Source organism: Equus quagga, unplaced genomic scaffold (assembly GCF_021613505.1).
Source record: "Equus quagga isolate Etosha38 unplaced genomic scaffold, UCLA_HA_Equagga_1.0 73442_RagTag, whole genome shotgun sequence".
In the NCBI taxonomy this organism is placed as follows: Eukaryota; Metazoa; Chordata; class Mammalia; order Perissodactyla; family Equidae; genus Equus; species Equus quagga.
The window spans coordinates 11,454,410-11,470,312 of record NW_025802777.1 but is presented as its reverse complement, the minus strand read 5'-3'; the positions used below and the strand labels follow the sequence as shown (position 1 = coordinate 11,470,312).

Genomic DNA, 15,903 nt, shown 5'->3' with positions numbered 1-15,903 from the left:
ACAAAAAACAAGGAGGAGGGAAGGGGAGGAGATAGTAGCAGGAAGTAGTTAAGAAAGCTTCTAAGGACCAACTACATTTCCAAAGGAGTTTAAACCCCTGGGATTTAGAGGGACTTAAGGGGGACAAAGAAACCACAGATGCAGCTCAGATGCCGACCCCTGTGACTGCTGCTCCCATCCTTTGTCATCTGCTGTCCTGCCTATTACCTGCCTGCCATTGACAGTCAGGAAGAACCCAGATCCAGTGAGTAAGAATCCTCTATACAAACAGGAAAACACTGTTATCAACCCACATCTCTCCCTGGCAAGGACATTTAGTATATGCTTCCCTTTTTATATAAGACAATAAGTAAATTTGACCATCATTGATTACTCAAGACATCCATCAGTAGTGGCAGATGAGTTTGTGAATTTCTCAAACTTCGGAATTCATTTTCATATGTCTCCTGTCCTTCTCTGGAAGAACTGAAGGAATCAGCTATAAGCTGTCCTCTAAATGGCAAAGAGGTGAGATGCTCCTCTGTAAGAGAGAGAAAGATAAGCTACACAGGTAACCTCCCTAGTCTGCAGGAGAAAGACTTCAGAACAAAGGAGAGATCTGACTTGAAGCATCTTGTAAGTCCCAGAGCTCCAGGAAGCCCGCAAAGCCATCCTTTTGTTGAATAGATGAGGATGCTGGAGCTCAGAAAGTCACAGGCCTGGCTAGGAGCAGACTGGAGGTTGGAACCCATGCTTCCAACTACCTTTTCCACTATGACATGGCAGCCCCATCACTCAGCTGCAGGTAGCCCCTGACCCGATTCTGTCTAAATAGTCGACTCCATGCCTTCCCCTTGGTTTGCCAACATTGCGCCTTCTAGGTTTTCCCAGCAAAAGCTGAGTGACTGTTCATCTCTTTGCCTTGACTTGCCCGGAAAAGAGCTCAAACCTCAAAGTGGTAAGTAGGGGGAGGAGGAGATAAAAGAAAATAAGAGAAACAGAAGCAGAGACCTGATAAACAAACTCTCAAGAGCATGTCTCCTAACAGTCTACTACATTCCCACAAGCCATTTAACCCCCTACAAAATGCCCTGAGGTCTCCACTGAAACTAAGAGTTAAGGCCTCCAGAGACACTCACCTCTTTGTCAGACCTGAACATCTGCTCATACCAACTGATGCTGTAACCTTGCCATGGCCCAGGCTGTGTATGTTCAACTCTGGGATAGCCACTAAGCTGAGCAAAGAAGTGATTACTCCAGGTAAGAGGCCTGCTGGGCGCAGCTGAGCCTGCATACTTTTGGAGCACACAACCCAGTGTAACTGCTGGGTAATGCTCTCAACCTGTGATTCAGGCTGACTCCACCTTGTCTCCACAAGTGGTTAAGCAGGCTCAGTGGTACCCATCCCCCCACTGTATGTGACCCAGCCTGTTGGGAAACATGCTGGCTGCCCAGACCCAGCCCTTACTTGGTCAAGAAGCTTGGGATGTCCCAAATACCCAGAAGCCCATGCTCTAGCATCATGGGAAATGATGACTACCCAGTCAGAGGCACTACTCAACACCCAAATGGTCAACGAGGGCTCCACCTCCCATTCACCAGCCATCTCCAACTTTAGTGTGGGAAAGAATCATCTCTAGTAGGGCTGTACTATCCAGATGCCTAAACACCATACAAGAAGTACCAGTTTATAGGTCTCAGAATCTCTAGTACAGACCAAAGCCAGATACTCTGATGTAGGGGCTGTAGGTTCACACTTTAAAAGACACCAGCCACCGCCCTGAGGCTGCATCCCAAATGCCCATCATTCGCAGATGTCAGGATGCATATCACTCTGATGTGGTTTCCAACAGCTCAGAAGAAAGGCGGCTCCACCATGATGGCAACATTCCTAGTGGTCATCTTACTCCTACAACTTCAGTCTCAAGGACACTTTATACCTGAGAAACCCCATTCTCCCCAAACTCAGAAGCCCCCGAGAACCTCCCCACTCTTCCAGCACCAAGGAAGATAGAAGACTGACCCAGGGAAGAGCCCCATGGGAGTCTCGGCAGTCTCTGTAGCAAATACAAGGTATCTTCCTTCTTATCTAGTTCGATGTCTTAGTACCTGATTGGTCCTAGAATATTTAATCAAATATTGACTTTTAATCCAAAGTCAGAGGAGTTCAACGGAAATAGTAAGAGCCTAGCTAGACAGAGAAATAACACCCAACATGGTGCATGATCCATTCAGAGATTTCCTGAAAACAGCTCAGAATAAACTCGCCATGTTAGAAACACTCCATTGAAGAGGCTTCCGATTATAAACAACGTTCGTGGGGTATGGAGACTCTTCAATTCTGCTCTCCCAGGACAAATTCTCCCAAGCCAGATGTTTTTAGAGCACTAACCAGTTTCCATTCCATTGGCAGTTCCCCAAAATGAATGTAAGCTCTTCCCTATTGGACGCACAAGTGGCCAGCTGTAGCCCAAAACATTCAACAGCTGCTAGGCAAGAGTTTTCTTAGTCATTTTAGCTGGGCAACAAATGCTTAAATGAGCCAGGGTACCAAGACGGAGGAGGCAAGGGGCAAATTCAAAGCCTGTTTTCACTGCCTTGAAATCTAGAGGGCCACGCAGCATGAATGTGGGTTAATGACACATTATGGCAAGACTCAAGTTTTTTCCATGAGGACTTACAAATACTCTAGGAAACAGGTTTTCTGTGTTAATGATGGGTGAACACAATTTCTGAAGAGGTAATTAGCCACAAAGGTCAAGGGCCTTGGGACAATTCAAGGACCAGTAGGCTCAATTGGCCACTTGAAGTCATAAACTGAATGCAATTGGAAACTCTTTTCTTGGTTACTTTGTTTAATTTCCCTGAAGAATCCAGCTTAGCTTTAATACACCTGTATTGGGAAGCTAAATACAGTGGAGGAGAGTTCACTGAATTTCAGTGAAGTGAGGAAATTTTGACCTGCAGAAGGCTTGAATTAGAACAATTTCCGCCTTATTAAATTCTAAAATAGTCTTCCTCTGCTTTATCATCTTCTTATCCCCAAAAATGTAAGTACTCTCCTCCCACACAGATGCACACACAGGCACACTGTCTTTGGTTCCCAGTGTTCTCTCCTTGGCGTACTCAGTGTACTCTTGCGTACTCTCCCCTGGTAATCTCAGTATAGCAAATATCAATTCTAGGTGAGTTACTCTGAACCAATCTGTGCCTCGGTTTCCTCATCTGTATAATGGGGATAGCGATAGTATCTACTTTGCAAGACACTTTGTAAGATGCTGCGAGATTGAGTTAACAAGTTTCTAGAACTGTACCCAGTGCATAGGACCTACTCAAGAGCGTCAACTATAATTACTGTCATTTGAATCTTCAGCCTTACTTACATCTCAGTCCAAGGAGAGAAGGCACTGTCTGACCTCACTTACTAGCTTCCTGCACTAACATGGAAGAAAGATCATTGCTCAGGAACTTGGGAAAAACAAGGTCTCATGGGAAAAACAGATAGGCAGATCAAGGTTGGTACCAGCCTACAAAATCTCTCTTAATTATTTTCACATTCACAAAACAGCGCAAAGTTTGTAAATTCTACTCCTGGGCCTCCCGCTATTAGCTCCTTTATACATGTCCCAGCTCTAAAAACCAATTCTAGACCAGTTCTAAAACCCAGCTCTATTTCCCTCTTCTTCCTTTCCTGAGGCAAAATCTCCACGCTCTTTTATGTTTCCAGCACCCATTCCCTTCTTCTCTAATGATTCCCAATGGGAAGTGACTCAAAATTTCTCTCAATTACAACTACCGGAACCGAAGTTCTTACTGTTGCTAAAAAGAGACTCAGAAGTAAGTTGGCAAATGCTTGAAAGTTGCTTCAGGTAACTCCAGATGGGAGAGTGCTTTGTGTCTAAGTTAATGAACCATCTTCTCTCCTTTCATCTGTTTTTCTCTGTAGGCGCCTCAGACCTCACAGTCACCCCACTCCCCCTCACTACCTCAGGGTATATGACCCAGTCCCTTTTCCTTTCCCAGCACCACATCCCTGGTTCAGCAACAAGCTCTCTCCTCTAACCATCTTCCTTCCGTCAATCCATCTTGTACACCACTGCTGAGCATCCCAGAAGCGATGTGAAGGGCTTCTCAGACTGTCATTCAAGGTCCTCCACAAATGTCCAGCCTTAGCCTTTGGGCTTTGGCTGTACCTACCAACCAAGGAAACTGAAGAACTCATTCCAAGGAATGCTCCCAACGGCCTTGCTTCCAGGAATACTTATTCTTCAAGGTTCAGCTCACGCCCCTCCTCTCCACAGTTGGAAGCCGTCTCTCTCTCCCCTCCAGTCACCATGCTAAGTTCTCTGCAGCATCTCCTTTCCTCTGCCCCAACTCCACTCCACCCCCCTTGGCCTCTTTAGTCCCCCTGAACCACACAGGGCACGCTCCCACCTTAAAAATCAACAGCCAACTCTCCCCTCTCCTTCAAGTCCCTACCCAAGCCTGCCGTCTCAAGGGGACTGACCTGCTCACCTGATCTGAAATTGTCACCCCCCATTACCTGGTCTTCCTCACCTTGCTCTATCTTTTTCCCCTAGCATGCCATGTATTTATTATGCTAATTGTTTCCTGCAGACATCCCCCATTTCACCCCAACTAGTTCCATGAGCTCAGGGATCTATTCTCATTGACTCATTCCAAGTGCCAAGAAAAGCACCTGGCATGGGGCAGGCACTTCGAAAGAAAAAGATCGTTGAATGAATTAACTGCTGTTCATTTTCCACTATAATCTCAAAACAAGGACAACAGTTTCTCACGGAATACATTTTAGTTTGACTTACAGTTTAGTCATTTCCAGGTTCAGCTCACGCTCAACTATAATTGAGGTGACAAATTAGTCCTAACTGTCAAGCTTAACTCTGCAATCTTCAAGCCATCCAGTTTTATCATGTCTTTCATGGATACAAACCAGAGTTCACTTAAAATTTTTCTCTTTAATTTTTTTAAAAGAAGAGAAAGTAGAAAAGACGTCTTGGGCTGTTTCATGGCCCAAACTAGATAGTCTTGTCAACAACTGGTCCAAAGGAAAATGGGCCCAAATGACGGAGTGAAAAACCTATTGGATGTTCCTAAGTTCTGCCCTGGGCTCTGTGGAGACCCTCTCAGGCCTTCATGACAGGCTGGCTGGGAGGGCTTAGCCCATCTTCCTCCTCAGCTACACTAGGAAACCAGTCGTTACACATCATTGTATGACCCAAGTCACATGGAGGACACAGAGTTTCCTCTCCATGTACTAAACTAAGAATGTGATTTTCAAAGTCCTGAACTTCCCCAGCCTATATTAGCACAAATGAGCAGCTCTCAAAGCGTGGACCAGGGGCCCCTGGATAATTTCAAGGAGTCCCTAAGGCCCTCCCTTTTCCAACTATCTGTGCAAGGCCAGATTTTCCTCCAGTCATCCAACCAAAACAACATATCGCAAGAGAGTGAGTGCAGAAGCAGATATGAGACCCTAGTGTCTCCTGGTAAGCCAGGAATTGGAGAGATTTGCAAAAACAGCAAACAATGCCTCTCTTCTGGCTAATTTTTTTTTTTTTAAAGATTGGCACCTGAGCTAACAACTGTTGCCAATATTTTCTTTTTTTTCCTGCTTTATTTTCCCAAGCCCCCCGTACATAGTTGTATATCTTAGTTGCAGGTCCTTCTAGTTGTGGAATACGGGACGCCGCATCAACGTGGCCTGACGAGCGGTGTCATGTCCGTGCCCAGGATCTGAACCCTGGGCCGCCGCAGCGGAGCGCGGGAACTTAACCACTCGGCCACGGAGCCAGCCCCACTTCTCACTAATTTTTATTTTAGAAAATAAAAGTTTTTAACTGTTTTTTTATGTGAACGTGTAATGGTTTGTTGCACTATTTCAAAATGAGTTAACAAGTATTTTTTACATTTCTGTTTCAATTTCTAATGTGAGAAATATGTGTAGATATAACCAACGTGAACAGAAGCCCTTTGGAGTCTGCAGTACTTTTTAAGAGTATTAAGGGGTTTGAGAACTGCTGACATAAGCCATCCATCGACTACCTACTCGTCCTCCGTCTCCCAAAAGATCTTGGCAACGAGATGGATATTCCTGTTGAATAATGGATGGGCTTGTTTTCAAAATAAATATCTCATTGCTTAACTTCCATGCCAGAAAAAGAAAGATCAAGAGGAAAGCAAAAAGAACCATCAAACAAGAGACAGAAAAGAAAGGAAGAGAGGGTTTTTTAAAAATAGACTTCATAAGAAAATATTCTGTTTCATGAAGAATTAACCTAAGGTTCTTAACCGGAAGCTTCTAGATGGACTTTGGAGGACCCAGGGATCCCCTGAAATTATATGCAGAAGGGTGGTCCGTGTGTTTTTCTCCCAATTTTTCATTCGATCCTCAAAGGAGTCGGTGACCGAAGGTTATGAATCACTTGGATGTTGATGTCAATTTTCAGCTTGGGGAAATACTTGTCTTGAGCCTTTTAGGTTAAGTTGTAAAACAAAGCAAAATTTTAAAAAGCAACACAATTTTGCACGGAACTCAAGATCGTCTTCTGCTAATGTTGTACCCTTCATCTTGTCGAAATCACACCAACCCTACTACTTGCCTATCCAAGCAGGAAAGCATCAGGGATGGCTCCTTCCACAGTCACCTTGGTCACCACTTTTGGTTACCAGTGATTCCGGCTACAGTTGTGAGCAGTTACTATGTTCTTTTCAGCCAACCACCCTCTTTTGCTTCTGTGCCAGAATTGTGGGGTTTGATCTTAAAATCTGAGGACACATGAGTTGAAACCTGTTCGAGCATGAGGAGGTAGCGTGGTGTGGGGGTAGGCTTCTGAAGAGCAACCCCGATCAGTGAGTCAGAAGACCTGGATTTTAATCTAATTGTGAGACCTTGTCACCTAATCTCTTTAGGTCCACTTCCTCCCCTGAAAAGCGATGGGGCTGGATAGAGAGATGATCTGTGAGTTGGGACTCAAAATCAGGCTGAAATGAATCCTTGACAGTGGCCCACAAGGACTGGGGGCTCTGCCCACTCCATACTATGGCGTGAAGAACTTCTGGGAATGCTGAGGTGTCAGAAACCGGACAAAAACACAAACCTAATCACCAGCGTCACATCTCCACACGGCGCTCAGAGAAGGGACCTCCTTGCTGCTCTCCCAAGGCTGCAGCTCCTTCAGACATTCTCAGCACAGATGCACACATTCTTTCATCTCTTAAGCAGATGAATGAAGCTCTCTCCTCAAAGTTATGCGCAATGGCTCCCAGCCAACACTTCCCTTTGAAACACAGAACCTGGCTAAAAGATGCTCCATCAAAGGGCAGTTTTCTTTCTCCACCTCACCCGCTGAAAGTCTCAGAGACACAGGAGAGCTGAACTCTAGAATACGAAGCCAAACTTTACCATCACAGCTAATAACCATCATTTACCGAGCATCTATTATGTGCAAGACACGATGCCAGCAGTTTGACATGAGTTCCCACGTGGAACCCTCACATGAGCCTCATTTAAGAGGCAATGGGATCAACCTAGGCTATATAACCAACAGGTAACAGGGCTCAAGATGTTAACTCAGATCTGCTGGACTTCAGACCCTCTTGTGTGCATGACACCAGGCTGCCTCCTCCTCTGTCCATTGACCAAGGGAATACCAAGAAAGTCAAGTTCAGGCCAAAAGCCCATGAGGTATCAATTAAATCAAGGGACAATCTACTCTCTATTTCTACAGAAATCAATGCAAAGAAACTGCTTTAAGTAGTACGGGTAACCCTCCCAACAAATGAATACAAGACTGACTCGCATGAAAACTTTTTTCTGCACGGTACACACACATACACGCTACTACTTTGAATTAAATATCCCGTCAGCACTTACTGTGTGGCAGACACATATGTGTCACTTTTTAAAGGCTAAATGTGAACTCCAGTGCCTTCGTGTTTCAGTAACATGTCTAACTCCTGAACAAATACAAAAACAGGAAGAATGGTCAAAAAACTCTTTTTTGATCATTTTCAAATAAAAAGAAGTCGTTCACATTTCAGATAAAATGTACTTTCTCCCAGGCTTAGACGCAATGCTCTTGGGCCAAATGTCTGCCAGGAACTCTTTTCCGAGGAGCAAAACTGCTGACAGAATGATTACAGATTCAACTGCATCACCAGGGCAGACGAGGAGACTTAACATCTAGGATCCAAGCTTGCCGAAGAGGTCCCCTGGGTCAGAAACTTTTACCAACAAAAAAAGAACTCTTTTCAAGGAAACGTCCACACCCACTGCCTCTTAAAATACACAGTTTGGAACATAGTGGGTTCTCAAGAAATCGCGTTGGATGAACACGCTGAACTTAGACTAGGAAGCGTGGGTGGACGGGTAGTGTTGTGCATAATTCTGGGGTTTGTTTCAAGTCATTAAAGATCCTCATTCAAAAGATAAAGTCAAATACGAAAATAATAGTTCTGTTCATTTTATAGACTCTGCAAAAGGCTTCCATGCACGGTATCCCATTGGGCTCTCCTAATGGCCCTGTCGGAGGCTGGTGTCACTCACCCTGGAGAGAGAAGGAGCCTGTGCCACAAACAAGATGGAGTGACTTGCCCAAGGTCACTGGTCAGTAAGGAGTGAGCCAGGATGCAAACATACTTCTTAGGATTCCTAGTCCGTTGCACTTTGTGTTACATTAAGTTGCCTAAGCAGTGACTTTATGAGACATCACAATCAGATGATCTCACTTCTATATATTAACAATTTTAGATGGCGACAAGCCAAAGGATGGAGATTTCATATAACAATTACACTGGAGAGCTTTCAGTGGTACTGGCTCTGAAGGGGAGAACTGCTTTGCCTGTCTTCTGGGGGCAGTTAGCCATGACTCAAAGGCTTACATTCTATCAGTGGGGTGTGGGATGCAGCAGAGGTCTAACTGTCTGCAGTGTTGGAGACATGGACATAGAGAGCCAGAATGCAGCCAGGCACCCCTCTCTAATGCTACACAGAATCTGTGCTAACTTAGCGTTGTTCCAGGTAAAAGGGACAGTCACAGGTGATGTTCCTTTGTCAACAGTCTGTATCAATGTACACTTCTCTAAATTCCGAAGGCCAGTACACCACCTTTTCGGATCAGTCCTGCAATGCCAATCTGGCGATGTCTTCAAGACAGAACATTCCGTGCCCTTCACGTGACCCTTTAAAAGGTCACCACCTCACCTGTCTCCCCACCCGTGAAACTGACAGTGCAGGAATAGCCCTCACAGGAGGCAGAGGGACCACATAGGGGTTATTCTATCTTTTCTATCATTACAGTCTTGATTCAGAAAAGAGATGGGTACAAATTCAGGTAGTTCACCCAGACACAAGATTCATGCTCACCTTCTCAGATCACAGTCAGGTTTTTTGTGTGTTTTTTTTTTTTTGAGGAAGATTAGCCCTGAGCTAACATCTGCTGTCAACCCTCCTCTTTTTGCTGAGGAAGACTGGCCCTGAGCTAACAGCCATGCCAATCTTCCTCTATTTTTGTATGTGGGATACCGCCACAGTGTGGCTTGATGAGTGGTGTGTAGGTCCACACCCAGGATCTGAACCTGCAAACCCCAGGCCACGGAAGCAGAGCATACAAACCTAACCACTGCACCACCGGGCCAGCCTCTAAACATAATTTTTTAAAAAGCAGGGGAAAAAGTCAAACACAGATTTCTTTAATCAATATAAACTTGAAAGAATATATAGTAAATTTTGATTATTCTAATACATAAATCTAGAGCGGCAAAAAAAAAAAGGGTCTGTATCCCCAGATAACTTGTATATGGGAATTTTTTAATTCCCAAATAAAATTAGAAAGCTGAGATTTTGAAATTTTTTTTTTAAAAAAAACCTGCTCTCATACAGGAACACAGACAATCTAATGCCAATTTTCTTTTCCCCTCGCCAGGTTCCCCACCGTCTCCCCATCATATCTAGACCCCTTTTCCGAGAGAACCTACCCTGGAAATGCCCGTTTGCCTTGCCCCAGAGCAGAGCCAGAATGTGCAGCAGCACCCGCTGGCCAGGTCAGCGTGCACCTGCCACTTTTCCACTCACCACAGTGGTGTTCACTGGCCACTCTGGTGGCTGATACATCTTTCAAGGCAAATGGGCCCCATCTGGATTTCTGATTGAAGCACCATTCCGCGAACCACCAACCCATCCTCAACACAAGCAAGGACTCCCAGAACTCCACTACAGGGAACAGCAGGACCAGAAAAGGACTAAGGGACGCAAAATTGCTTGACATTTTATTAGCCTCATGTGAACTGCCATTACCAATTAAGGTAACAGGTCCTCCTTTCCTTAGGAAGATGCTTTTAAAATCTCTGGAAAGTGTTTTCACACCCACTCTCTCACGCCCTAGACCCCCAAGCAGGCAAGTTGGGCATCTTTACCCTCATTTTTTCAGAGGAGAGACTAGGAGTCAGGGTTTGCCCAAGGTCAAACAACTAGCTGGCTGCAAAGTAGGAATTGGAACCCACTCATGTTATTCCTTCCACTACACCTCTCTCCAGAGACCGCGTTGGCCAGCATCGCAAGGAACAGGAAATTGAAATGGCTCCTGGTAAGGCGGTAAGCCTGCCAACCTCCGAGAGAAGCTGACAACGGACCGGAGCCCGCCCTGAATCTAAAATGCCTCCTCGAACGAGCTTCCGACTAACCTCTGCCCACCTGCGGCGCTGAAGAAGTCAAGTCCAAGAGGACACAACCCACCATGCCCATCTGTGCACGGAAAGGCCCATGTTAGAAAGGAAGCTTAGAATAAGCAAGATGCTCTTGAAGATCTGAACTGGAGAGGCAGCTTCCCAGTATGAATTATCAGCTTTATTCCCACTCCTATCACATCTCCCACACACACACTCACTCTCTTTCCTTAATTCCCACCCCTTAACCGCTGAACTGTAAGAGAGGCCAAGCAGAAGACAGCGGAATCCTCAGAGAAGCAGCACCAGCCGCCGCAGCCACCAGGCAAACAGGACAAACCCCGACTGAAAGATGGGAGTCTTGTAAGAGCAAAATCATGCACTTAAAGTCATGCACATTTCCAAAATATTGAAACAGATTTCAATCACTTTACCTGAGTTGTTTTTGCTCTTCTGCCTTGCATGCTGTTGCTATGGCTAATTTGTGGGTTGGTGGCACCTTCAGAAAGACAGTGAGATTTCCTACAGGGAAGTGTGTTATAATTACTGTACGGAAGAGCCTCTCCAGCCGCAGCTGGGGGCATCTTATGGTTTGCAAGATCGGGGATATCAGACACCAAATTCCGACAATAGCCTGCAAATTTGCTCCTCGGTCCCCCGTTCGCCGTCACCCCAGAGTTTTTCTGAGCATACAAGTCACTCAGGGAATTGGCCCGCTGACAGCTGCTGAGCCGCCGAGGGCTCGCCCGGGTTTCCATCCCCCGAGCCTCCTCGCAGTCTTTCTCTTCGGCGGAACCCAAGATTTCTTCGTTGCTTGTTAAATGTTCTTGGCTCAGATCAGAGAGTGAGAATTCCAGGCTGTCCTCTCGCCAGATGTCTGCAGATTTGGAGCGCTTCTTCTTAAAGCTCGCCGTCTCCATGAAAGCGGGCCCATTGGATGTATAGGGACGCTGCCTGCCGCCTCCCTCAGCCAAATATGTAGCGTCATCCCCGTAAAGCCTGCTCTCCTCCGAGTCTGGCATGCTCTGCACAGAGGCTGCTGTGAGGACGATGCTGCTGTCTACGCTGGGAGTGACAGAAGAATCGGTGTAAGACACGGGTCTCAAGCCCATATCCACTCGGTCCACCCAAATGGGGCTCCCGAAGTCCTCGAGGGTGCCTTCTTGGGAGAAGGGCTCCAGGCCGCTTTCGGCCAGGGACTGGGGGATGCTGGGGGTGCTGCTGGATCGGGTGCTCACTTCGGAGTTCCTGTGCATCACCTTCCCCGAGGAAGCGTGCCTCGTCCGCCGCGCCTTGTGTGACAGGCGCAGGGAGCGCGACGTGTGCTTGCGCCCCAGGCTGGCATGCTTTTCTCCATAAAACTCGTGCTCTACATTTTGACTTTCTGCGTTTCCCATGGTTTTATGGTCTGTAGCAAAGGGGAAAAAAAAAAAGGAGAGGATAAGTGAGTCACCAATGAGTATGGGCAGTTTAACAGAAAGAGCTCAGCATGCACGGAGGGCAGACAGCTTGGCAGGTAACAGGGCTCCATCCTATGTGCCCCGGGCAGGTATTCGGACGCTGACATAGTAGCAGATGAGAACTAACATCATCTACTGAGATTACCCCTCCGGAGATGTGAAATGAGAGCATAAACAAGATCATTAGAGAATTACACTTGTCTTTGCCCAGAGGGTAGCTGCCCACCAGCTTTCACAGGGCTGGCAACCCTTGTCTTCCTTTCTAAACTTTATAGTTATATATCTAAAGTTCTACTCCTGTCCATAAACCGAAAACTCTGAAAGTACAAACCAAAGTGTCTGCCAATTGAGTAACTTTCTGTTGGAAACTGTATATTGCAACAAAACAAAACAAAACTCAGAGGTGCACCCTCCCTCCCAATGGTCTTTCTGCTTCATTCGGAGTCCATCTACCCTGCAAAATCAATCAAAAATGGAAAAACTCAAGCTGTGAGTCCAACCAACTCTTCCTAAGAAACAAAAAGTCAAAAAGAAAAGGCGCTTTTACCTTTAATTCCACGGCATTCTGAAAACTTCGATTTTTGGTTTTTTGGAGTGGGTGTGAAGTGGGAGGGGGGAAAGAGGGAGACGGGTAAAACAAAATAGAAACCCCACTCTCCGCTTAGCAGCAGACTAACGGGTTTATTTCTGGGAGCAAATCCAACCAGAGAACATTCATCTGGTACAGAGTGCCCCGCAAACAGAAATTCACATTATGAAACCACTAAAAGTGATTCAGCCTTTTGGGATGATCCAGGTTAATTCAAGTCCCTCCTTAACATGTTTCCTGTGTCTCTCACTGACCTGATGACTGTTACCCACAGTGGGAAAGAGACAAATCTTCAAAGCTGGACATTGTCACTCTACTTAGCCTATCCTCCTTGCTCTGCAATGAGGTTTCTCCATACCATTCAAATTGTATACACTTGAGATACACGCATGAAAATGGCCAGAAAAGAAAGAAGAAAAATATAGTAGCTGAGTATATCTCTGAGCTGAATCTTCCAACCACCTACGTAGTCAGTCATTCAGAAATATATACTGAGCACCTACCATGTTCTAGAAGCCAGACATATAGCAGCGAACAAAAAGGACACATTCTCTACTCTCACGTAACTGATGTTTCAGCCAGAGAAGGCATATGATAAACAAAACAGTGAAAGGCAGCAGAGAGAAACAGGGAGTGAATTTACTGTGACCGTTACAAACAGTTTGAAACACCCTGGAATATAATATACCTTCACACTGATCCAGGAATCACTCTAGAATCCCACTGTTCGGTCTAAAATGTTGCTTAAACTCTTACAAGCACATCTTGACTGAAATGAAGCTTGTGGTAATGGGAAGGGAAAATCTCCACTTAATGTTCCAATGAGTTCAGAGGTAACTCATACAGACACTCGATGCTAAGCTGTTCCCCTACTGGAATGTTCCCTACCAGGTCACACATCATATGATTCTCAGAGGGAACTTTCCAAGAGTGAGCATCATCTTTCTACTAGCGGCAGGTATATTTCAAAGCAATAAGTTTATGCTTCTCTGGCTGGCGCCTTTAAGAAGCAAGATCAAAAAAATGAAAACTCTACTTAGTAGAGGGAAAACGAAAAGATCAACTGTCCATGAATGACCATCAATGTCACCTATATTCCTAAGACTAGCATGTGCCACATTTTTTTAAGTAAAATAAATAAGAATTTCAGGGACCGGCCCAGTGGCGCAGCAGTTAAGTGTGCAAGTTCCGCTTCAGCGGCCTGGGGTTCACCAGTTCGGATCCTGAGTGCAGACATGGCACCGCTTGGCACGCCATGCTGTGGCAGGCGTCCCACATATAAAGTAGAGGAAGATGGGCACGGATGTTAGCTCAGGGCCAGTCTTCCTCAGCAAAAAGAGGAGGATTGGTAGAAGATGTTAGCTCAGGGCTAATCCTCCTCAAAAAAAAAAAAAAAAAAAAAGAATTTCGGTAGTACTAAAGGCCATGACCAATTTCTTAGAGTTCTTGATTTTTTTAAAGTATACATTAAGATACCTGGATGTATCTATGCATCTATATGTTTTGCCAATAAATAATAAAAAGCTTAGAACAAGTGTTAGCCACGGTCCCATTTTCAGAATCACATAGATTTAAATTTAAAAGGGAGAAAGAATTAGGGTGAAAGAAATTGAGTGGAAGAAAAAGCCAAACTCTCACCTCAGTATCCTAGGATGTACCCTCCTCTATCATATACACCAAAAGTTTGCAAATATAAACTGACAGACATACGCTCAACAACAAATTTTGGGTTAGGCTTATTTCTGCCAACAGAAAACCAATCAAGTTAAAAGCTTCAGGAGAGATTTCCTAAAGGAAATGGCCCCAGCCTTCAAGGACCACAGCACACCATGCATCACTCTGCCGGGTCTGTTATATTAATAGCATTTTTAGTAGCAGAAGTCTTTGCAGCCAGCCAAGGTAGGAGAGAAGCCATTTTTACCTCCAGAAGTAGAATTTAGAGATGAATGCCAAATCTCCTAAATCCTACCCAGAGAAATTCTCAGGGGATGACCTCAGCAGAGTCAGCAGGAAGTCTGAAGCAACTAAAGTTAAGAAAAATCTAGGAACGGCATAAGCACCCCTTAATTTGAAAGCTTTTCCTGAAAGGTCAGTGAGAACCAGGAAGGCCCATGTGGGGTCAGTGGGGGGACCCTGAAATAACATAAGCATTAAAAATTAAAACTGCTCATTGCAAACGACAGACACAATCTCCCCTTTCAGGAACAAACTCTGCCTCAGAGGTAACCCGCAGAATGTTGGTGAATTCAAAGTTCTGATCCTTTGCACGAACGAAGGTAAAATGCCAGCTACAGCCATCATCTTAATTTTTCCCTGTTCTCTCTTACTTAATTAACCCTCATCATTTATTTTTATTTCAAACAGAAAGGCTTGGTTTATATTTTACCTTTGCGCAAGTTTTATCTGTTCCTTTGAGCCTGGAAGCAACTTCTGGGCAGAGAGTGGCTTTGACTTCTTCTGTAGCCTCTACAGAGATTAGAAGTGTTCTACTTGTGATCAGCAGTCAATAACTGTTGATGCGTTTTAGCAACAAAAGCAAAGGTGAGGGATCAGTACCTCACCAATATCATCATCACACAGTCAGTAGGTAAGAGGGGAAAAAACAAGAGGGAGGAGGACAGGATGAAATGCAGAACCCAGGATAGAAGTGGAAAAGAAGTGTCAGAATAATCTCAAGCTGGAAAACGCTCCCAGTTCTAAACTGGAATTAAACTCAAAATTTCAGACTATGATTGACTTATGTAGAATGTTAGTGGTTCAGATAGCTTGCATTTCAGGGGCTAGTTAGCGGGAAGGGTATTAAGCAGGAGGTAGTGGGCAAGATTTTAACATACGAACAACGCTCAGTATTTGAACCTCAAGGCTCATACTTTCTTTTCAATGATCTAAGCTCTGGCTTCCCTAGCCTGCCCCAGGGCCTTTGCCCATGCTCTTCCCACTGTCTGCAACCTTCCTTCTTTCAGGCATCTACCTGGCTCACTCTTTCTAGTTCATTCAGATCTTGACTCAAATGTCACCTTCTCAGAGAAGGCTTTCCTGGCGTCTCTATCAAAATGCCAACCCCTCCCACAGAAATCAACTCTTCTTATCCCTCTTGTGTTTTTTTTTTCCCTCCTTAGCATTTATCACAACTGTAACAAACAATACATGTCACTGACTTCTCTTTTTTATTCTCTGTCCTTCCCACTGGAA

At 45.1% G+C, this 15,903-nt stretch overlaps 1 protein-coding gene across 5 annotated transcripts in view; it reads right to left on the bottom strand.

The window, feature by feature from the left end:
• The window catches only part of LOC124234372 (rho guanine nucleotide exchange factor TIAM1), a 277,654-nt gene that overhangs the window by 117,068 nt on the left and 144,683 nt on the right, over positions 1-15,903 (bottom strand). For all 5 annotated transcript variants that reach the window (XM_046651731.1, XM_046651729.1, XM_046651733.1 and 2 more), the window contains one exon: positions 11,097-12,070. In XM_046651731.1, the coding sequence (XP_046507687.1) occupies positions 11,097-12,059 (963 nt within the window). In that variant the 5' untranslated portion in view covers positions 12,060-12,070. The remainder of the gene's footprint in view (positions 1-11,096; positions 12,071-15,903) is intronic.